The 22796-nt window shown below is 42.5% G+C and overlaps 1 protein-coding gene across 1 annotated transcript; it reads left to right on the top strand.

Annotated features, from left to right (window-relative positions):
* Window positions 1-8869: 8869 nt before the first annotated feature.
* On the top strand, window positions 8870-10159 carry KCNJ16 (potassium inwardly rectifying channel subfamily J member 16; the record flags this gene model as incomplete). Its single annotated transcript, XM_082326482.1, has 1 exon — window positions 8870-10159. One exon carries the CDS (start codon window positions 8870-8872, stop codon window positions 10157-10159), a length of 1290 nt encoding a protein of 429 aa, XP_082182608.1.
* Between the last annotated feature and the right edge of the window lie 12637 nt (window positions 10160-22796).

The raw sequence follows: 22796 nt of genomic DNA, 5'->3' as shown, positions 1-22796 counted from the left end.
TCTACCAGACTGAAGAGAAAATCATATTTAGGCATATCAGAGGTGGACTTCTGCTGCATCTATATTCACAAATGAAAGGAGAGTCTTACAAAGCTGCTCAGAAAAACAAATAGTCATTCTTGACCCTAGTAATGATTGATTAACTGGCTTCTTGAAGCATAATATTTGATTGCCTGGTTTATCTGACTGCATATGTTAATGTCAGTCACAGAATTTTCTGGTGCTTTTCCTCAAAAAAAAGCACTGATACATTGTTTGACTTGATCCTTAGCTAATACTTGTCTCAATCTCTTTGATTTGGGAATCAGTCTGGAAAGCTAAGACAGAAGGGGGTTTTTGTGGTATTTCCTAAAAAAAAATAAGTCATAGTGGACGTGATTAATTTTATTTACATATTTTATTTTGATTTTTTTTTTCCTTCTCACTTCCATTTCCTCAAAGAAGTAATGCAAAATGATATTTTCACTGTTAGACCCTACTTTAGTTTTGAAAATGTGAAGGCTTTGGTGATGTAATTGGCATTTGAGATATTTTATTAGTTGGGATGAGACAGCTTCTGGGTATTATAGTGGAATCCCTGCTGAGGTCAGTAGCCCAAAGTTGAGATCAGTAGAAACTTGCAAGTGTTCCCATCTGCCCCGCATAGCCCTTAGAAGTTAATAACTGGTGTCAAGCTACATCTTAGGGAACTTTCTACTATGGTTGGAAAAAAAAACCAAAAAAAAATCAGAGATTCTTAGGCTTCCTACTCATGTCTTACTTCTCTCATCTGTTGAACAGAGCTCACTCATGCTGTTAACTTGGGATTCTGTTTTATTCTATTCTATTCCTTATATGAAATACAATAGCAAGGCATCTGATCCAAACTCCATTGACACCAACACAAGGCTTTCCATTGTCAAAGCTGCAGCCTTTTGAATTGGCAGGATTAAAACTTGCACAGGCAACATAAGGGGTTCTCTGATCTTCACATAACCGTTTGTTAAAGCCACATAACCTTTTCTTCTCACAGTTGTTTTTGCTATGTGTGCACACACAGCTACAGGAGCAGTGAAGTAGGTAGGGCTGCAGGAGCTAACTGTAGTGCCACAAGAAGTACAGCCCTGTATCCCCGTACCTTTCTTATGCTACAGACATAACTGAATAAAGAGCACAACTGGAAAGACAGTGACTCCACGTTCTTATGTCACAGTGCCCTTCCCTGGATATTTGGTTTACAATGTGCTCCAGAAAACAGGAAAAAAAGGAGTACGCTTTCTGCCTCAGGAAGCAGAACTACACAATGTGACGTAAAGGAAACGGCTGCTGATACTGGAGAACACTTTTAGAATATCGGCTCTTGCCCACCCCCAAAATCCCACTTTATTAATAACCTGTTGTGTTTTGAGAAGAGATATAACAGCACTGAATTGTGGCAAATAACAGAGCTGAGGGTGTTGGCTCCGTTAAATGAAAGTGGTCAGTGTTATCTAATCTGATTCTATCATTGTTCATGACCTGCCACTTACCTATTGTTGAATACATTATTATATTACATCATGTCTATTAAGAGCTGCAGCAAACTGTTCTGTTCCCTGCCAACAAGATCTGGTGGAAAAGTTCCTCGAAGAATTTTTCTGTGCCTCTGTAGGCTGAATGTAATCCATAAGGCTCAATGTGTGGAGAAATCCCACTGCACACATCTGCAGAACTATTGAAATTCACTGTGCGTTGGCGCAGACATCGGTGTGTCGGGGAGGAGGGAGGAGGAAATGATAATTAGCGCTAACACTTGTATTCGATTGCCTCACAGCTAACTTGCATTAAAGCCCAGGGGATTCTGCCTGCTGAAGTAAGGAATAGGTTGGCTACTGATTTCCAAAGGAAGAAGACTGGATATAAAATATATCTTTTCAGCTGTTCCATGTCTGTGTGTCTGGTAGATTTTCAGCTCTAGGATGTGTACCAGCTATACCATTTTTAAGAACTGAGGCTACAGGGGCTTGACCAGAAATAGAGACTCTTTGGTCAGCTCAATACCAAAATGCAAATGGCTCATAGCTGATGGGAAGAGAACCAGAAGGAGGAATTTTCAGACAGGAGGAGATGACAGTGGCCCTGTGTGGATCCAGCTGCTCCATTGCAGGTGTGGACTGCGCTAGATGCACAGCAGGGTCACCTTTGAGGGCTGGCTCCGGTGCTCCCGTTCGCTTTGTTTCCCTGCTGTGGTCGGGGAATTGGCTCATCAAGGCAGCCCTGGGCCATCCCAGCGCAGCCCCAGCACTGCTGCAGGTGCACTGGGACTGCTCACAAGCTGCAGCCAGCCTGAGGGCCCCGCGTACCCACCCACACCTGCACTAGGGGAGGCTGATGTGGGTACTGTGCTGTCGAGTGCATGCTGTGTCCGGTCATCCTGGTACAGGAGCTGCTGAGAGCTGAGGGTTAAAAAGAGGAAGAGAGTCCTGAGAGTCAACAGTTTTAGGTTTCACCCCTGCCAAATTGTCTGAGACAAAGAATGGCAGTGAGGCCCGAAATCAAGTTTCAAGTTGCCAGCACTTTCCATTTCTCATGGTATTTCAGTGTTTCCACTGCTTGTTCCTGGCTAAAACCAAGCAGTGCATACAGTGCAAATAAATTAAAATAGACATTTTCAGCTTTCTACAGATTTTTGGAAATGCTCTGAGTGGTAAGCAGGGGGCTGGTTCACTTTTAACCTGTCTTGTGTCTCTGAAATGGGTAACCAGCCTTCATCAAGGAACAACTTTAAGAGTCTGTCTTCTCAAACTTAAGGGTCCAAACTTCTTTCTTCTTCTTTTTTTTTTTTTTTTGGTTTTGTTTTAAGGAGATCTGGTTTCACTTAGATGAATTAAATGTCAATATATCTGTTACTGTGAGTTGTTCCAGTGTAGATTGCAGCACTATTGCATGACACTAAAATCTGTGCAAAGGTCTGCTGCTCTGTGCTATTTACATTTATCTTTAAAAATGTTTAATAAACAAACACTTTTATATTGATACTTTAGGTCTTGTCTCTGTACGGAGGTATTGAATAGGAAGTCTAAGAAATATCCTTTTTCTTCAGCTCTGAGCTTAGCCTATTCAAAGTTTTCTTTTATTTCTGTATTTGCAATCTTCTCTTCTGCTGTTGAAAGACCTATATACACAAAATGATGGAGAGGAAAGGTCTTACTTGTAAGGTGATGCTTGCAGAACTGTGTGTTACAAATTTGACAGGGTCCCATTGCTGGTTGGTGAACTGCAGCCCTACCAACCTCAGCTACACTCAGTCATCTAAGCTAAAGTGATCTGAACAACAAAACTTTTATTTTAAAGGGAAAGTTGAGCCATTTCAAAGCTTTGCTCCAATGGCTTCAAAGACATTAGTACGGATATAAGAAAGTTCTGTGATTGAAGCTCCTGGCTGGGGTGTGCTCCACTCCTGTAAAGTGAGCACAAAAGCACGTACTGATCTGAAAGTGCTCTGGGTCACGCTCTGTGGTGGGAACCCCTCTCCTACGTCCTTGCTCCCTAGAGGTCTGGCTCTGGGTTCAGTTTAGGGGATTTTGCATTCCCCCTCCCCTTGTAGAGATGCCCTTTAGTCATTTGTGAAGATCTGAGCTGAGATGAGGAATGTTAAATATAAAAAAACCCACTTGTAACATAAAGTCGTGCTCATCAGGCTGACCTGTTAGAGAATATGAGACGCTTTTGGAAACCGCAAACATCATTGAGCATTTTTGTTCTGCCAGAGGATGTGAGTGAAAGCTTTCGCACCATAAAGATAAGTCTGTCCTGTGGGCTAAGGGTAATCAGACTTACAAACCAAGCAGGCAGCAGATTTAGAAGCACAGTCTCACGTGTCCTGAGGCATACCTATTGGAGACTGCCAGCAAACACCTCCGTGGAGCAGTCGATATGAAATACACAAATGGTGAATCGTGATGTGTGCCAACCCTGCTCTGGGGATTACATATCAGAAGCAGAAAGACTGGCTGTAAGTATTAGGAGAAGTTAGGTCCCTTTGCAAAGAAGAAGAGTGGAAGGAAGGAAGGAAGGAAGGAAGGAAGGAAGGAAGGAAGGAAGGAAGGAAGGAAGGAAGGAAGGAAGGAAAGAAGGAAGAGTCTCAATGCTGTCCTATAGTAGATTTATTTAGATTTTGTGGGTGGTGGTTTTGTTTTAAAGGAACAAGTATTTGAGTCAATTCAAAGCAGCTCAAAAGGTTTCTACTTGTCACATTTCTGGTCTCTGAGCTGAAAGTCTTCCAGGGTTACACAACAATGACTAAAACTGGAAACCTTTCAGACCATTTCCAAAATGAAGCAGGAAACTGAGGTGATTGCTAAACCGACGCTAGAGAGAGATCTCCACTTCCATGTGTGTGGGGTTAGAGTGAGAGTACCCAATTTCATTTGGAGGTTTCGAGTTGTTTTCTTTTTGATTTAATCTCAGAACAGAATTATTCTGGAACCAAGATCTTCACATTGTTTTGCTTAATGTTTTACAAACAGGCTGTTAACTGAAGTTGTCACTGAACAAAAATTCACCCCTACTTGTTTACATAATGGGAAAATATAGTCATAAAATGGGTGTAGCAACAACTCGTTAGGTGTTAGGTTAAGGTGCAATATAGCGATTACCCTCATAAAACACTGAGCCCTAAACTCAAAATGTCAAGATTAAATTGACAACTACATTTAGTGGAAGTCCTTAAAAGGCTAAACTCAATGCTTAAGGATTTTAAGTTACTGTTGTTCTGAGAGAGTTGATGAAAATCAAGAGTTCAAGTTCTGCTGGTACAGCTGCTCTATTCAAGAGGAACTAGATGAAGATGATAAATATGATAAAAAACCTTGCTTCTGCTAGCGTTTGCTTTGTGGTAGCTCTTCATTGGCTATAAGTAAGTGTTGGGTTTGTTCCTATTTCTGCCACTGCACTGCTTTATGGCCTTTGCAATATAGGAATTTACTTTCCTTTCTCCCATATCTAACTGGGGTGAAATTTTCAGAGATACCAGTTTGGGGGATCAATATGCAGAGCCCATGAGCACAGGTCTCTAGAGCAGTTCTGTATCTCCCTGAGCATGTTTCAGTATCCCACACAGTACGATCTTAGCCTTGGCTTAGATAATTAAGAATATATGCTGATTTTCTGAACTCTGAGTCTGAGACATATATGCTTTAGAAAAACTTCTGAACCCTCTCTGCCATTTACCCTAATGAAATCTTTGAGATTTCTCTATTTCTGTCTTCCTGCTATCCTGCCTAGCTTCACTGCTCCATTTTTATCTTCGATATGTTTTTATTTGGGGAGGGAAATATGTTTATAAGAGTGGTTAGCAAAAGTACTGCAAATTTCAGCACATTTCCTCCTCTGAACAAGGGAACAGTATGCAAGAGGAGGCTCTTGATGTGTACAAACATGCCCAGAAATAAAGGAAAAAAAAAAACAAACACGGAAAGCGAAAGCAAGACAAAAAAGGGCGAGGGTTTGTGTGTTGGTGTTAGAGGAAGGTGAAAACGCTTCCTGGCAACATCTGAGAATCATTTGCAGCAACCGATCCATGAGCTTTAGTGAGTAGAGAATGTTTTTAAATCCTCCCCCACCCCCTTTGTTAATCTTTACCAGGTAGTAGGACCTTTAATGTAATTCATATGGCTTTCTTAGGGATGTGTAAAATATTTCCATTTTGAAAAATAAGATTTTTGAAATGGCTCTAAGATTTAAGTTCATAAGTCTGTGGTCTTCTCCCTTTTAAAATTTGGTAATAATAATCATCTTCAGACTGTTCTGCAAAAGGCAGCGTGTCTCAGTAGAGTGAGTGATGAACATCTGGCTTCGCAGCCTCTCATTTGGAATAGGAAAATCACGTGCCTGTTTAAAAGTGTCCCCATGAATGAAGTACAGATCATAACACAGGCTTACATAATTCAGAAACATTGAAGGATGTTTTTTTAGACTTAAATGTTCTGAGCAACATCAGACAATGTAAAAGAGTTATTAATTATGATGCATGATTATTATTGCACTCAAGAGACTTTAAGAGGTAGCCTGGAAAAGTTCGGATTTGGCTTACCTTTAAGCACACCCAGAATACTGGGCAACATTTTTAGATGTTTTTGAGTGGCTGAGGAGGCTGTTTCCTAAGACTTTCAAGCACATTTGGGATTTTAGGTCATCTGGGGCACGTCTCCACTGTGCAATGCCAAATGGCTCTGAGCAATCCAATTTTCAACACGACAGAGAAAGATTAACTCAGATCCTGAGAGCAATATATGTCTGTTAGTGTTGCTCTGCACTGATTCTTTTTTACTCCATCCAGCTTCAGGGCTGGATTATCTGGTTCTGGTTTAGGAAGCTCTGCATCACGTTCCCTTTCTTATTACAGACATACTTTTGATTGTTTTGCAAAATCCAATCTAGCATCTTACTACATGGCTTCATTTATGCCAGTCAAAAACCCACCAGAGACATCCATGAGCATATATATATTACTACAACCTGTACTTAGGAGAGACCCTAAGTGGAATCAGAGTTCCTAATGCAAGATGCCTCACAATCCAAGTTGTCTCCTGTGTGTGACAGGCTACCGTAAAATCAGAGTAGGCTTTGCCACATAGCTGCATGTGTGACAGTGCATGATTCTTGCCAGCACCAAGAAAATCTAAAGATGGTGCCAGCAAAACACAATTTCTGAAATATGATGATTTGCTGATGGCAACAGCAGAGAGTGGAATCAACTCAGTAGTCTTTGATTCATGAACTGTTTAGTCCCTTTTAGAGTCCCAGGATGTTCGAGAGTATTTTCAAGGAACTCTAGTTTGAATCAGTCAATAAGAAAAACAGTATAAGCCTAAGTATGTTTTTTATTTAAGATTATATTGGCTCCTGATTACAGTTTGCTTCATTTTCACACCTCACATTATGAGGTTCTTAAAAAAATAACTCAACAGTTTCCAGTTTTTGCTTGTTGTTAAATATGACTTATAAAATGTTAGGTCAAGAGTCTTCAACAGACTAGGCTACACTGTTTGTTTAAAGCTATGATTAAAGCAAGTCATATGAATGTTTCCAAAGACTGTATTCCAAGAAGTATTTTTGGAAACATTAATGTTGTGTTTTTTAATGAAGGACACATTCTGAGGCTACGACACCATATGTCACATTCATTTCTGTACTAAAAAAAAAAAAAAAAAAGAAAAGAAAAAAGAAATGGAAACTATGTTTGGCTTTTAAGTGTTTTTGGAATAGTGTCTATGCATGCTTGTCATTGTTCCTTGGATGGGAGAAGAGTTCTCGGTCTGTTAATCTAGTCCATCCAATATATATTACACTCTATGGGCCTGACTCTCTTCTGCCTTGAAGTGTGTGCAGTCATTTATACTCAGGCAGAGTGAATGAAGAGCTGAGGAAAAAGACTACCACTAGGAAACTTTTTTTGAAATTCATTTTCCATGAATATGTTGGCTTCGTTGTAAAACTACATCTGAACTTTTGTCAGCTGAAACCAGCTTAAAAATGGGAAATGTCATTTTTCCATTGAAACCTGACAATTTTTGGAAGAATAACGACAGTTTTTCCTCAAAAATATTAGCTTTTTTCCTTCAGAAATATCAGTTAGAAACATGACATCTGGCAAAAATGTTGAGTTGTTCTAGCTGTGTACCCTATCACTTCTGACTTGTCAGTGTTTTGTGTGTTAGTGATTGGGATAGGGTAGAATGAGCTGGAGACCTGCAGGAAAAGGCATTTGCCTTTTTCAGTGCTGTATCCTACAAGTAATTCCTAAGCATCCTGTAACTGATTACTTCAGCTAAGTCTTTCCTTTTTTATTGGATTCCGCTTGATGAGGTCTCAGTTTTCTAACATAAGTTCTTGTTATTAGTCACTAAACGTATAGCCTAGCACTTCGTACTGCTGAAGTTCATATGGTTGCAATCTGCAAAGACATCCATTTTTTCTCTGATCTGACGGAGGAATCTCCTAATTCACATCACTTCCTAAATTTGTGTCATCCACAAATTTTATTAACATACTGCATTTTTGTTTCAAACTCATTAATACAAATTTAAAGACTTTTTGGCAGACAGATTTTTTGTTTGTTTGTTTTAAGGAATGATTTGTGAGGGTTTCCAGGACCTCAGAGAGGTTTCTTTTTCATTTGAAATATAAATACTTTTCTACAAATTGAACAAATATGTCTGTGTAGCACTAGCCCAGTAAAGTTCAATTCCATGACCAGGTTTTTCTGGGCAATTCTGAAACACAAATAATGATGAATGACTGTGTGGTTGATACATTGCTGGTTAAAACACATTAGCACTGAGCTTGCCTGCCCATGCTACTGCAGTCTTATGTGTAAATGAGGGTGTTTTCCTAGGCATTTCTTCTAATGGAGGAAAACAAACAAACATGCAACAAACAAATAATTAGCTACCTCAAATATCTGGCTAACTTTAAGAGGGTTCATGTCATTCCTGTGACTGTTCATGAGAGCCCATCCTGATTTCAGTGTTACTTCACCAGAACATTAGAAGAGATACTCACAGTGGGGTCACCACAAAGGTTTTTGATTTCTGTTTTCATCTACATACTGAACTTCAGGATTGATCTGGACATTTCTAACTGGTTGAATTTCTAGCTGCCTCGTATTTCCAGGCCTACGTTTTTGAGCTATGTTGTGTAATGAATGTCAGAGTCTGTACTCTTCAGAAAATTGCTCATGATGGCCACAGAGTGAATGTATTTAGATTTGGTGTTACAGAGATCTGGCACAGGAAATTAAAACAAAAATAAACTTTTTCTTTTATTTCATAGATTTCCAATGAACAAAGAAAACAAATAGCCCCTGGGACCACAAGTGTGTTCTGTAAACTGATGCCACGAGGCAGATATGAGAAAGATGCCTGAACAGAGTGGTTGCTATAGGCCTGTAAACATACAGGGAAGTAAGATCAGGTACCAAGGCGCTTGTCAAGAAGGCCCTGAAATGGGGATGAAAAGATTGCAGAAGCGATTTCTCCACAAGGATGGCAGCTGCAATGTGTACTTCAAACACATCTTTGGGGAATGGGAGAGCTACGTAGTGGACATATTTACCACACTGGTGGACATCAAGTGGCGCCATATGTTTGTGATATTCTCATTGTCCTATGTTCTTTCATGGTTGTTCTTTGGACTAGTCTTCTGGCTGATAGCAATCCAACACGGAGATTTATTCAATGATGAAGAAATAACTCCCTGTGTTGCAAATGTCCATAGCTTCACAGGAGCATTCCTATTCTCCCTTGAAACCCAAACGACCATCGGTTATGGTTACCGCTGTGTTACAGAAGAGTGCTCTGTTGCAATCCTCATGGTTATCCTGCAGTCAGTATTAAGCTGCATTATTGACACCTTCATAATCGGAGCAGCCTTGGCTAAAATGGCCACAGCTCGAAAAAGAGCTCAAACCATTCGTTTTAGCTACTATGCTGTAGTAGGCTTAAGGGATGATAAATTTTGCCTCATGTGGCGCATTGGTGATTTCCGGCCAAATCACATGGTTGAGGGCTCTGTACGAGCTCAGCTTCTGCGCTACAAGGAAGACAAGGAGGGGAGAATGACGATGGAATACAAGGACTTGAAGTTGCTAAATGACCAGATCATACTTGTAACACCAGTGACAGTCGTACATGAAATTGATAGTGAGAGCCCCTTGTACGGTCTAGACCGGAAAGCTCTGGCCAAGGACAACTTTGAAATCTTGGTCACATTTGTCTACACAGGTGATTCAACAGGAACTTCACATCAGTCAAGAAGCTCATATGTCCCCAGAGAGATTCTTTGGGGCCATAGGTTTAACGATGTCTTACATGTAAAGAAAAAATACTATAAGGTGGATTGCTTACAGTTTGAAGAAACCACAGAAGTTTATGCTCCTCATTGCAGCGCCATGCAACTGGATCGGAAGGAGCAAGAATGGAACCGAACCGAGAAGACACGGGAAAAAGAAGCAAAGACGTCAGCACTGGAGATCAAGTCATTTAGTACTAACCAAAAGTCATTTAGTGCAGTTGCTCTCATCACCAGTTGTGAAGATCCAGAAGACCCAGTGACAGCTGTCAATCAGCCTTCTGGAGAAGTTTCTTATCAGAAAGCAGCTGTGACCTTAAGTAGATTATCAATAGAGTCCCAAATCTAGCCTTTTACTGCAATTAAAATAACTTCCAACAAATTCTCCCAGCATAGCTTTTGGAATATAAACAATGAACTCATATGCACAAGTATTTATATTATAAACCTTGCTGACAGCATGCCCACATTGTAATACATTGCTGAGCTGCTAGAAGGAGCTTCATACCAGTTAGCGTGGGTATCAGTAACAGATTAGCATTGGCACAAGAAAATAGCTTACATTTGGGTTGACTACACAGCTACTGTACTTGAGCAAACTTATTGTAAACTTTACTACCCTGCAGGGACCAATGTTGGACATACCCAGAGATAGATAATGATCTAGGCAGGGAACAAAAACAATGTAGCGTGCCCTCTAGGTCAGATTTTTCAAAGCTGCCTAATTTATTTGGAAGGCCAGTTCCCAGTCCCTCTAGGAGGCTCTGAAACTCCCCCTCCATCACAACAACCGGTTGTGCTTTGGTTACAATTGCACCTCTCCAGCAGTTCCAATGAAGCCGCCATCATGGGGTTACACTGGTGAATCTACGGGGCCGTTCTTTGTAGGAGGGAGTGAACTGGCAAGAATAACTGAACCCAGTATTACTGGGTAGCTTTGGAAACCTGCTTACACCCTGCCTAGTCCTGTGGGACCCACAGTGGGATCCTGGAGAGCTTTTCTCATTTCCTAGTCGTGAGCCATTCCCAGAAGTGCCACTCCCTCTGCAGCTCGAGGTATGCGGTATGTCAGCATGTCAGCTGGCTTGGGGCTGCATGAAGGTTTTGTTAGGTGGCTCTGACGGCTAGGAGGGCTGGCCAAACTGGCTCATTTGCACTGTTCAGAAATCAAAACGAGACCTCAAGTGTGAAATAAAAATCAGCAAAATCAGGTTGAGCCTTAGAGAGAAGATCATGTTTTTAGAGTGAGCTGTGCAATATTTTAAATCAAAACATCCTTCACTTCAGAATGTCAACCTTGCTTTTCTTTTTAGTATATTATGCCTCTTTAAAAAGACAAAGATCAATCTGGAGACGAAACGGTGTGATTTTGTCGAAATATTTTTATTCAGCTGAAATGACTGTGTAAAAATGATCCTTCACAGAGAAATTCAACATACTCAGCTGTCAGCTCAATTTGGAAAAAAGGAAAATGTTAATGTTTTGAAGTTGTCTGTGACATGGAAGTTCCATGCTCTGCACATCTCTGTAATTATTCAATAAGCAATATCTCATCATGCTTTTTTTTCCCTGATGATTATGGTTAATTTGCATTGTGTTTAATTATCATGCTAACGTAAAAATAATTACCTCTGAATTTGTGGTTGCCTAAAATGGCATTTATCTCACCTGACCTCAGCCATCAAGAAATCGTTTGCCTACTGGTCGAGGCTCTCTGTGGTTACTGGAACTGTTCTTCTGTCTTCACAGGGGAGTTCATCCCATCTTACTCTGGCTTTTTAGGGAGCCGAAGGCAGTAGGAGGTGTTTATCCTGGAAATGTTCATCCCTCTCCATTTATTGTTAAAGGAGATGAGATGACTGTTGTGGAAACGCTGGCTAACTTTAGGCTGCTAAAATTAGGTCTGACGAGTCATTCACATCATCCTGACTAATTAAAAGTTTTTATGAGCTCATCACATTTAATGAAGAAAAATAGCATGCTGAATCTTTTTTTTCCTGAAATTTACTCCATATAGTAGTGTGGCTGCATTATTTTAATATATCTTTCATTTCTCTCTTGCTAGCAGTTGTCTTTGGATATATGTGATCTCTTTAGGTAAAACCAAGCATATTAACAAGCCTGGGGGGAGGTGGTTACTCCGAAGCTCATTAATTAGCCTATTTTATATGCTGAATCATCAGCAGCATCCATCTATAACTGCAGCAGAAAACATCTTATTGTATCCTGGATTTGAGCACTGGCAGACATAGCCTAAAAAAAATGGAAAGGAATGTAGGAAAATGTATAAGGGTCTCAGTACTTATGTGGTGATGGAAAAAACAACATCCGGATTGTATAAAATAAAATATAACCTTCGAGACACGTGAAGTAATCCTTCCGCACTCCTCTGTCTTTGAAAGATCTTGGCTGGGTTACTTTTTTTCAATGTTGGGCACCGCACTTTGGGAAAGACATGGAGCAATTTGAAGAGAATCCGGAGATCTAGAAAACATGTCAGTGACGAAGTAGGGAAATAACTGAAGGTGTTTCCGTCCAAAAAAAAGGGGTTAGGAAACAAAGAAACAGTACTTAAGCACAAAAAGTGCAATTGAAGAGAGAAGGATAATCTGTTGCCTGTGTCTGGTGAGTAGGACAGAAAAACATGGCCTTAAACCAAAGCCAAAGAGATTGAAGTGAATTAGAAAACACTGCTGTAAAGAAGGTGAAGCACCGACAGATCTGTGGGGTGTGTAATCTCTGTGGTGGTGGCTGTCGGGAGCCTGTTGGAGAAAACAAGTGTCAGGAGTGATACAGAATGGTCAACCTTGCCTTGAACTTTCCAACCCTGTTTTTCTGTGATCCTTTGATTTTCAGAAAAAGGGAATGTCTAACATGAAATCTGCTTAACCAGTCATTTTACAAATACTTACATGAGTGAGTATTTGCTTAATTACATAGGTAAAGCTACTCAGAGAGATGAGATACCACTGAGATATGTAATCAAAATCCCCAAAATATCTTCAAAAGGTGCACATTTCAGGTGCTGTTTATAAAAGTCGTTTCCCTCATTAAGCTGTGAATCTCAGCTGCCTTTCCCTCTCCCAGTTATGTACTGTGTGAGCCTCTTGCGGTGAAGAAAATTCTTTCCTCAGAATGACTTTCCTGTAAGTGAAAGTACCAGGAGTCTGATTTAGCGTTTTGTCACATGCTTCTTGGTATAGATAGATATAAATACGTGAGCATGTATAGTAATGTATGCTTTGGCATGTAAGTCAACCACTAACTGATGAGGGTCAGGAAGAAACTTCTCCCCTGGGCATGTTAATTCGTAACAGGCTACTCTACAGTTTCTTCTACTTTTATCTACAGCATCTGATACCAGCCAGTGCTGGAGACAGGATACTGGTTGAACCACTGGTCTCAACCAGTCTGGCTTTTTCTGGGTTTCTCTGTTTGATATTTTAATTTCATTTATCACAGTATAAAAACTATGTATAATAAGGTATCGTAAAGCATGCATCGCATTTTTATGAATAAAGACACAGAAATAAAGAACATGCCTCTACCACACACCTTGTGAGAGCACATTTTACTTTTCTCCCCTTCAGCCACAGTTTTAAGCTGCCATATCTTATGCACTAAGAGGTCATGGAAAGATTTATAAGGTGCAGAGAAGTCTTTTGACTTTAAAAGATGCCAAATCACAAGCAAACCCACAAAGTTATAAATACATTCCGTGGAAGCTTCTTAGCATGAACTCCATTTGTTTGGAGGAACGAGCCAAGCAAAGCCCCGCTCACAGACGTACACACACGCTTCGGCATGGCAGTGGCATCCAGAGCTTGTGTACGTAACCTGCAACCTCCCTACCCGATGGAGGATCTGTGATAGTGCCAGGTGGATAAGACAGGAATGGACAGAGGTGTAGAGGAGATACACAAGCACACAAAATGTGCAGGCTTCTTCCATAACTATCATTTAGGTGGGGCCTGCCTGCACTCTTGGTAGAGCCAGTTCTTACATCCTCCTTGCCTAGGAGAGGACCTAGGAAAGACTCTTGCTGTACACGGGTGCACAGCAGCTTTGGGTAAGTAGGAGGGAGGATCTTCTTCACCCATCTGCTCTTTCTAGATGAGGATGTCTCCAAGGATTTCCATTTGGCTTTTTTTTTATTCATCCCCATTGCAGAGCTGAGTGATGCACAAGCAAGCCTCTCAGAAACCCAACAAAAGTAGTAACACATGCATCTTCCCAGCAGAAACGCAGACCTAACCTTTGAGTCATCCCTAACGAACGGATGAAAGTGCCCACCAGTCCAAAAGTAAGTGTCTGGCTGCATTCTGGGCTGTTCAGTGAGTTGGGAGCCGAAGCGAAACACAAACACCCTCCCGCTCTTGCAGAGCATTGCACGTGCTCCTTGGGTCTTCAGAAAGCCAATACATTGGGTCGAAGTTCAGCAGCTTCTTCCCAGCCACCGAGATGCAGCGACTGGCATTTCTTTCTGCCTCAGCTGGAAGTTGCTCACCCTGTTCCCGTCTTTTCCACAAAATTTACCAGATGAAGCAAAATTTTAACAAAGAGAAAATACAAACCACTTTGCATTGGACTCCTGTATCCTGATTATAGCTGCATCTCGGTTATTTTCTCTTGGAAAGTAGCACTATTGTTCTGGGTCAAGATTAGTTTATGTCAAAGGGAATATAATAAGAGATTATTATATAATTTATTTTTCCAGATTTGCCTACCACCGTTCATTAAGGCAGCTGGCATTTCCTTCCCCATTATCATGTATCATTTAGTGCATATTTTCTGTGAAGTTGATTTTCAGATGTGGGACATAATATCCCTTTGTTTATCCCTTGTTTCTTACACACTATGCAGGAGGTCTGACTTCAGCTGCCTACCTAACTTGAAGCATTACGGTTACATGGTTATACTCCCTTCAGGAAATAACAGGTAGCTTTCAGGGTATCAGAAGTGTTTGTGTGGGAAGAAAAAATTGCTTGTAAGCTTTTTTAGCTCTTAAATCCTTGCTGTTTTTGACCTGGGAACCTGCAACCAGAAAGAGTTGGTGTCTGTGGTGGGCCTAAGAGGCCCATTTAGGGAAGCATCTGACAACAAATTCGCTTCCAAGCAGACAAGAGGAAGCATGACAGAAATGAAACAAGAAAAAAATGAAACAAGGAGCAGTTACAGTTTTAGTCTGGGCTGAAAAATGTGCATTGATGTTTTCATGGGGCTTAAAATCACAACACAGGAGCTACTTCCAGAATTCAAAGCTTTTCTTGGGGTCAGTCCCCATGGCTGAGGAAGCGATGGGGGAATCAGATAAACATCAGGCAAAAACGGTACAAAGTTGCATAATTCCTTTTTGGGCTCTTGTTGCTCCCTAGAAAGCTAATATTTTTGAAGCTGTGATATTGTCACCTGTCAGCCGTTGTTTGCTTCATGCTCCATAATACAAAGTTACCTGGGACTGTCGGAAACGCCCAAGAATTTCCTGGACCCAGGTGTGTCCCCGAAGTCCTGCGCCCTTCCGGCCCAGCACAAACCCAACCTCGGATGCTGTCAGCCGCGTACAAACAGCAGCGGGACTCGTGTTTTCCAGGCGTTAACCGTCTCCTCGCTCGCACTCGGACCCAGGGCCGCTGCCGGCGCGGCCCCGGCCCCGCTCCTCCCGCCGCGGGAGCCGGGCAGCGCCGCCCGGCGCCGCGCCGCCGCGGGCACTTGGGCGCCACCTGGTGGCGGCCCCGCGGAGCCGCCGCGCCGCCCCCCCCCGCGCTGCGCCGGGTCCCCCCCGGCCCCTTCCCCGCCCGCCGCGGCTGGGGCCGGCGGAGCTCGCCCGGCTCCCGCTGGCACGGCGCTGAGCGGCTTCCCAAGAGCATCTGCTCGGAGAAAAGCGCCATAAATTCAAACGAACCCCTACGCTTAGCCCCCATCTCTGTTTCACTGTTTCAAGCACTCCTTCAGGGGTCAGCTTTGCAATGTTGCACAATCATCATGATTTGGGAGGCATGGCGTGCTGTCCCCGCCGATGGATTCCCCGGCCGCTCTTAAATGGCACGTAGAAAGGCGGTGTTATAACCACGACATAAGCGGAGAACCTGTTGTCAGCAAATTCCTGGTATTGCCTGACCATCCTGGGCAAACTTGGAAACGGAGGTTAAGGCTTCCTATAGCTGTCTTCTCAGGCTTGGTAGAATAAATCAAACTCAGAAAGAAAATTATTTTGGTATAAAAATTGATTTGACATGTGCTCCGTCCAGCTGATTTATTCTATATCATTCCTCTTTATATATAGAAGCAAAAGCTGAGAGGTTGCTTGATTTGCCAGCTTAGGTATATATAGCCAGTCAAAACTGGCTACACTCCACTAGGAACTTTTCAAATAGGGCAATGATCTATTTGTGACCAAAGGTACTTACTTCAAGAGGTATCAGTGACAAGAAGCAAAAAGTTGCTTGTTTGTTTGGACCAGGGAACGTTTGTGCGTGTAGAAAGGCAATGCTAACGTTTATTATGTAAAACTACACACAGAAGGGCTCCAGAATAGAAATGCCTTAATAATTATCTCATATTCAGTGCCATGTCCACTTCTCAACGCACATTTTCCATTGAACAACTTCGTGTGTTCTCTCACGCATGGGAGTAGCTCCAGTTAAACATCTGCTGAACCATCTATATCATCATCCTTCTTCACATCCTTTCTTCAGCCTCTCCTTCGCCGCGGCGTGTGTAGGAAGCTCCACAACTGTCAGGCAGCTGGTCTGCTGCGACTACTGGGCACTGCTTTTGTTCCTTGTGTTTCCCCATCTCTGATCACAGGGTGTCTCTCAGACTTGCCTGACAGGGGAGGGACTATTTTTGGTCTGATGTTCATTCGGCATGATTTCTGCTTAGTCCAGGTGCCAAAATGAGCTGATGGCCTATATGTGACTGCTGTACAAAACAGCAGTAGAGAGGAGGGAGTCCCAAAGCCTCCCCAGTACCACCGCTCTGTACTGTGGCTCAGTGAAATGTCCGTATGGGGTGTCTCTAGCACACTGCCCTGGTAGAGTTGCCTTTTGGGTGTGTCACAAATTTTCAAATTTTGACTGATAAATACTTCATTGTGATAGCCATGCCCTAAACAGGGCATGAAAAAGAGGAATTACGCATAAATGGGTAGGTCTCAATTCAGATCTCCAAGTGGAAATCAAAAAAGACCCTGGTGAGTGTACCCAAGGGGAAGCCTTCCTTGCCCGCCCAGGTCAAGGGCCTTACTCATATTAAGTAAATGTGACCCCACCAATTTGAATGGGCCAGTTTCAAGAGTGACCTGTGGTAGGATGTGAGTCGGGAAACAAAATTTGGTAAGTACCTTATTGCAGTTCGTGGAATTACTCACTTTATATACTGATTAAAACCTCTTCTCTTCAGTGATCACTTTTTCCATAGGCAAAAAATCCACCTTGCTTTTGTCACTTGTTTCATTTGAGAGGGTACAGCAGAGTGCCACTGCTGAGTTGGCAATCACTCTGTTAGAGGGCCCATAACACTTCCCCTCACTGGGTCTTCTTTCTCTTTCCTCCCATTTTATCCTTCTTTTTGGAGAAGTACCAGGTAAAGCCATCAAATATAGTTCTTCACAATCACACAAAACATCAGTCCTGCACACCTTTACACACCACCAGCCCCAAGCCACTTCCCAACGCCCTCTAGCAAACCTGTGGCTGATAGTACAGAAGACCAAAACCCACAGACCTCCTTTGATACGGTCTGTACCAAAGATGAGGAGGGATGATTTGGAAAACCTCACGCTGGCGTTAGCAATCCTCAGGAAGCTGGGTGCGAAGCTCTAGCAGGGAAAATCCCAGCAGAGGGGAAGCATCGCCTGTGAGTGTATGTCTGCACGTGTGGATGTGGGACTGAAATAGCTCCCATCACTTTCCTTACGTTAGCCTCAATAAAAGGGGACGGTGCCTGCCAATTCCATCTCAAGTTTCATCCCTCTGAAATATGTGCACTTTCACCAGCTGCATATTTGGCCCAGGGTAATTACTATAGTGCTAATTTTACTTTAGATGATGAAAGCACTGGAACAGCCTAACCATATAAAGGGAGGAGATACATACAGCTGATCCAGTCTTCTGGGTCCTTTTTTGAGCAAAGGAAGTCATGACTTTGACTTGTAGATTTGCTCCTTAGGGAGGCTTCTTCTTACAAGAGTTAGCTGAAACACAGCTGAGGCTAGAGAAGAGCGAGGTCAAGGATACTTGTGTGCTGGAAAATAAAAGCACTGAGTTCTGAAGTGTTGCTTTGTAGTAAATTACCCAATAGAGGTTAAATTACTCAAATAGATCTGCTTCTTTTCTTTTCTCTCCTGTGAGAGAAGCCACTTCCAGACACCGAAAGCACAAAGATGCTTGAAAGTCTTCTGTTTCTTTCTGGACCTTCCAAAACGATTCAAAGTCAATTGACATTTCTGATGAAGATTCAGAACAGGCATTTATTCTACCCAAACCAGTTCAGCTTGAAAAAATTACAGTGAAGTATGGTCAGAGGAAAAGCAATTTGCCAGAGCCTGAAGAGTGTGAATAATGCAAAGCAAACAGCTCTCTGCAGCATTCACCCGTGCTTTCAAATATGCTCACCTTAATTGTGCACCCATCCTGGCTTCACTGGTGGTTCTGGTGACCAGCATCATGGATGGTGATTAAGGAAAGGTGAGCTGGTTGGTGATTTCTAACTTCTGTAAACTTGGAGGATTGGTTTGGTTTTGTTTTGGGTTTTTTTAACAGAAGACCCAGAAATGATTGGCATTGTTGGCACTCAATCCTAAGCACTGGAGTCACCCCATCAGGAAAGATGAACAAAGCCAGCCCGTTGTGCTCTGGTCTGGTCTGTTCTGCAAAGGTTTTTTATGTCACCTTTGCTGTCAGAGAGCACAAGCACCTTCCAGTACTGTAACAAGCGACATGACCAGCCTCTGTTCATTCTCTTTCTCTCTTTGTCTCTCTCGCTTGCTCTCTCCCTCTTTACTCTTTGCCACTGATTGCCTCTACATGTGATCTCTGGCCTTTGTCAAATCAAGATAGTCAGAACCTGGGTGCTGAATGTTCCCTCTGCCCGAGCACGTTACTGATGGCCTCGGTAGGCATTTGGCTCCCAAGCTAAGTGTGTGCTTAGATTGAAGTGAAATATGCATTGAAGTGCTGCTCTGAATAAGGGTGGTTTTCTGGTCTGAGGCATTCGAGGAGGAATGTGGACTTCTTGTAATCAGCCTGTCTTCTTCGTGAGCTACGGACCGGCAGCATGTTTCTGCAAATCACTTTACGCCAACAACAAACTGCAGAAAATGCTAACTTGTGCCAGCCCAGTCTACAGGCAGGGAAGGGACGGGCAGCGAGCCCTGCCCCCTCCCAGGCAACCTGCTCTCTGCAGCACCCGTTCGCCTGCGGGAAGAGCAAGCACAGCCCCGGAAACCTCCAGGGTCCCAGGCCCTGCGATGCCATCGGCGGGCCATGATGTCACCAGGACTCAGCCACCGTGGGCTGCAGCAACTTCAACATTTTACGACTTTCCATACTGATTTTTTAATACTTGATGGGAAATGGCACAATCCTTTCCCGTCCAGTCTCTGTCACAAGGTTGCTTAATAGGGTTTGAGCATTAGCTTAAATAATATCAGAGGATCAAAGCCAACTTTTGAAGTATTAGGGAGATTACAAAGAAAGGTATGGCTCATGCCTTCTGAGGTGCAACATTTCCTAGTGCGAAATAGGGGAGAGCCTCCTTCTGCAGCCGTCCTTTCCCTCTGTCTATGCATCTTGATCAGGTCAAAACAGAGCACAGGACATGGAAGCTGGCCCAAATTTTAACGCAGGATGCCCAAGGGTGGGTGAGGAATCTTTCTTGCCCTATGCATCTGCATAAATGAAAGGCAGAATTTAGCCTGGAGGCACAAAATGACATCAGAAAAGCAAATAAGCAGCACAAGATCACGATAGCAGAAGAAAGGAAGCTGTGGCATTTACTTGCTGAAGATTATTTCCTCTCTGACGAAAGAGTTTTCAGATGACAGAGGTGTTTTAGTGGGTGGGCCTTGGAGGGCTGGTCCAAATAATCAGTCAAAAACAATATCAGGAAGTTTAGCCAACAATTTGAGCTTGGTTTGGTTTTACTCATCTGTTCAATTTTAGTTTTGAGAGAAATTTAGAAAGGTGCCAGCTAATTTAATTTGTCTACCTCCTTCCCAGCCACGCAGGAGTTACGAGCAGGGCTGAACTGCCATTTTGTGCCAGCGATCTACTCCTCTGATTGCCCGGACGGCGTGTCTCCCGGCCAGGCTCTCCTTGCTCAGCTTGGCTTCCTGACCGGGGAAGGGGGATACGAGGTGCTGTGATGGCTATGAAAGGTCCCCAGGCTCTCCCAGTCAAGGTGGGACTGCTCTACACCAGCTCCAGCAGCTCAAGGACCCTCTTTGGTGCACCTGCAGACCCGGTACAGGAATTGCTGCATTCAGTCAGAGCTGACAGTGCTTTGAAACAGCCAGCGCAAATGCACGTACAATCACCCGGTCTCCTATCAGGGAGTGGTCTGCTCCACTGCCATCGAGATGGAAGTTCCTATTTGATGTAAATCTGCACAGTGCTGGCTCCTCAGGAGACTTAAGCTTGTTTTCTGCTGTGTTTTTCCTTCCACAATGGCCAATGATCTAATTCTCTGTTTTTAGCAAAGTTTATTTGCTTTCCAGGAGAGAAAATAAACTCTGATATTGTCATTTATGTTGTGGCCATGGACTCCAGGCAAATTCTTAGGTTCTGGTACAATCTGATAGAAAACACTGAGGACATTTGCATCTAAGCTAATATACTAAAATAAAAAGTGTGAGAAAGTAAGGAGAGCGGTAGTTTATGTGATGTTAACGCAAATCAGATGCTTCTGAGTTTATAAATGCAGTTTTCACTAGAGTGGGTACACTGATAGGTAATAAAGCACAGTGATAATAAATGATCATCAGCAGAAATGCAATATGCACATCGCAATGCAGGAAAACCACGTAGGGTTTTAACAGAGGTCCTCTGAGTCACTTCTGGGTATAGTGTTCTGCTGTTGGAAGCAGGTTTCATTGTGTACCCACATGTTTCACATCACCTTTCTCTCAGGAACTGTCAAACGTCACCTGAGAAGGTGAAGCTGCCCAACTTGAATCACTTTGGTGAACCAAGTTGTGTAATACAAGTGGGTCAGTAGGAGAGTTGCAGAAAAGGCATGTACTTTGCATTAATTTTGCTTAGAAAAGACGAAAGGTTTCTAGCTCTTTCTATTGCAATCAACTTTTTATTCTTTCTTGCCACTCCCTTTGCCACTGGAAATTTTCCACATTTCTGCCTATGGTGGCACACACAGAGTGACAAAGGCCAAAGCAGATCTCTGCTTCATCCCTCCTCTTACAGCCATGGTGAAAGTAGAGGAAACACGGCTCTGTAATCATTACCCTTTCCTCACCCTGCACAGAACACCAGAAGGTAGGTTACTGCTTTTTTTTGCTAATGAGAACATTGGTGTGCCAGGAAGGTTGGTGGTAAGATGCCGCAGGGGCAGAGAAGCAGACCAGAAACACATCTTTACCCCCTGCAGCTCTCCCCACCCTCACACCTTGGGTAACAACCATTTATAAGGATCAACTCATCAAACTCTGATAACCCCCAGGGAAGGAGGTTGAGGTTTCATTCCTGCCCACAGGAGAGGGACCCAGCCACTGTCTCTGAGCACAGGGGGCTCTGCAGATGGAAGTTTGTAAGTTGGCTGAGCACCACGTGGGCTTTGGGGCAAGTAGGTGACTTGACTAGTGACAGTCCGTAGTAGGGTACTCATTGCAAAACCTATGAATATCTACTCCCTTGAGAGCCCTCCTGCTTACATACACTATTTACATAACCAAAAGTTTACAAGCCAGAGAAATACAAAGATGTTCTTACCCTGTTCTGTTCAGCTGAGCGTGAGCCTATCCTGATTTTAGAAAATCTGGCAGGCCAGTAACACTAGCAACTGAAGCTGTAAGGAAGAGAATGAAAGTGTAGTCACACAGTTTTGTATGTGTAAGTTGCTGGCTCTTAACCCTTTTCCTTCCAGGAATTGTCAAGTTCCCTATGTCAGCTCCATGGGCATGTTCTCACCACTCTGGCAAGTTTTATTAACCATTAACTCCCTTTCCCTTGAGATATCCAAAGAATGGGAACTATGGAAGATCATTAGATAACTTTGAGATTAATAGGAAAATATTAGCCTTATTAATATGTAATCGCTTGGTCAGTTTTATCACTTGTACTAATATCCTCATTAATCTGAACATATGTTCCCCACTGCCGCCTTTGAGGACAAATTGCCACAGCTGTCTGATGGCTAGACAAGAAAAAATATAGAATATTGCCATATCACAAACAATGCTAGATGTACCTTAAGTTTATTGCATTTCTGAAAGATTATCCACGATCCTAAATTGTGAAAATAGATCACTAAAGGGTAATACAACTGTCTTGCTACAGCAAGGCTTCTAGAAAATAATGTGCAAGGTGTACATTAAATAACAGATTAACATTCCCTAATAATTTCAAGGCCTTTGACCCTGCAGAGAGCATGTGTTGAGAGCTGAGAGAGCTCACTTTTTACCGACAGGTATTTATCATATTTTGTTGGGTCTGAAAGCTCAGCTGGAAATTAAAGATCCCTTAAATTAGGCATCTTAATTTATTGAGAATCAAGCCACATGGAATATAGTGTTGGAAATAAGTTTTCTTTGGCAGAACTTCTTGGGTTGCTGTTGGATTGCTAGTTATATACAGTTACTGTTAGCTATGGATTACTGTTTGTAATTCATTATTTCAAGATTTCTTCACCTTGTTTCCCACATCCACCACCTGCAGTAGCAAAGACTGAAAGTATATACTTAAGGGTTTTTTTTAAATATAGTCACCTGCTGGTGATTTGACTTTAGAATGAGACTAAATAAGACAGTCTGA

This window comes from Platalea leucorodia (assembly GCF_965183815.1).
Source record: "Platalea leucorodia genome assembly, chromosome: 14".
Classification (NCBI taxonomy): domain Eukaryota; kingdom Metazoa; phylum Chordata; class Aves; order Pelecaniformes; family Threskiornithidae; genus Platalea; species Platalea leucorodia.
The sequence above is the reverse complement of the archived record's forward strand: the minus strand, read 5'-3'. Positions and strand labels throughout refer to the sequence as shown.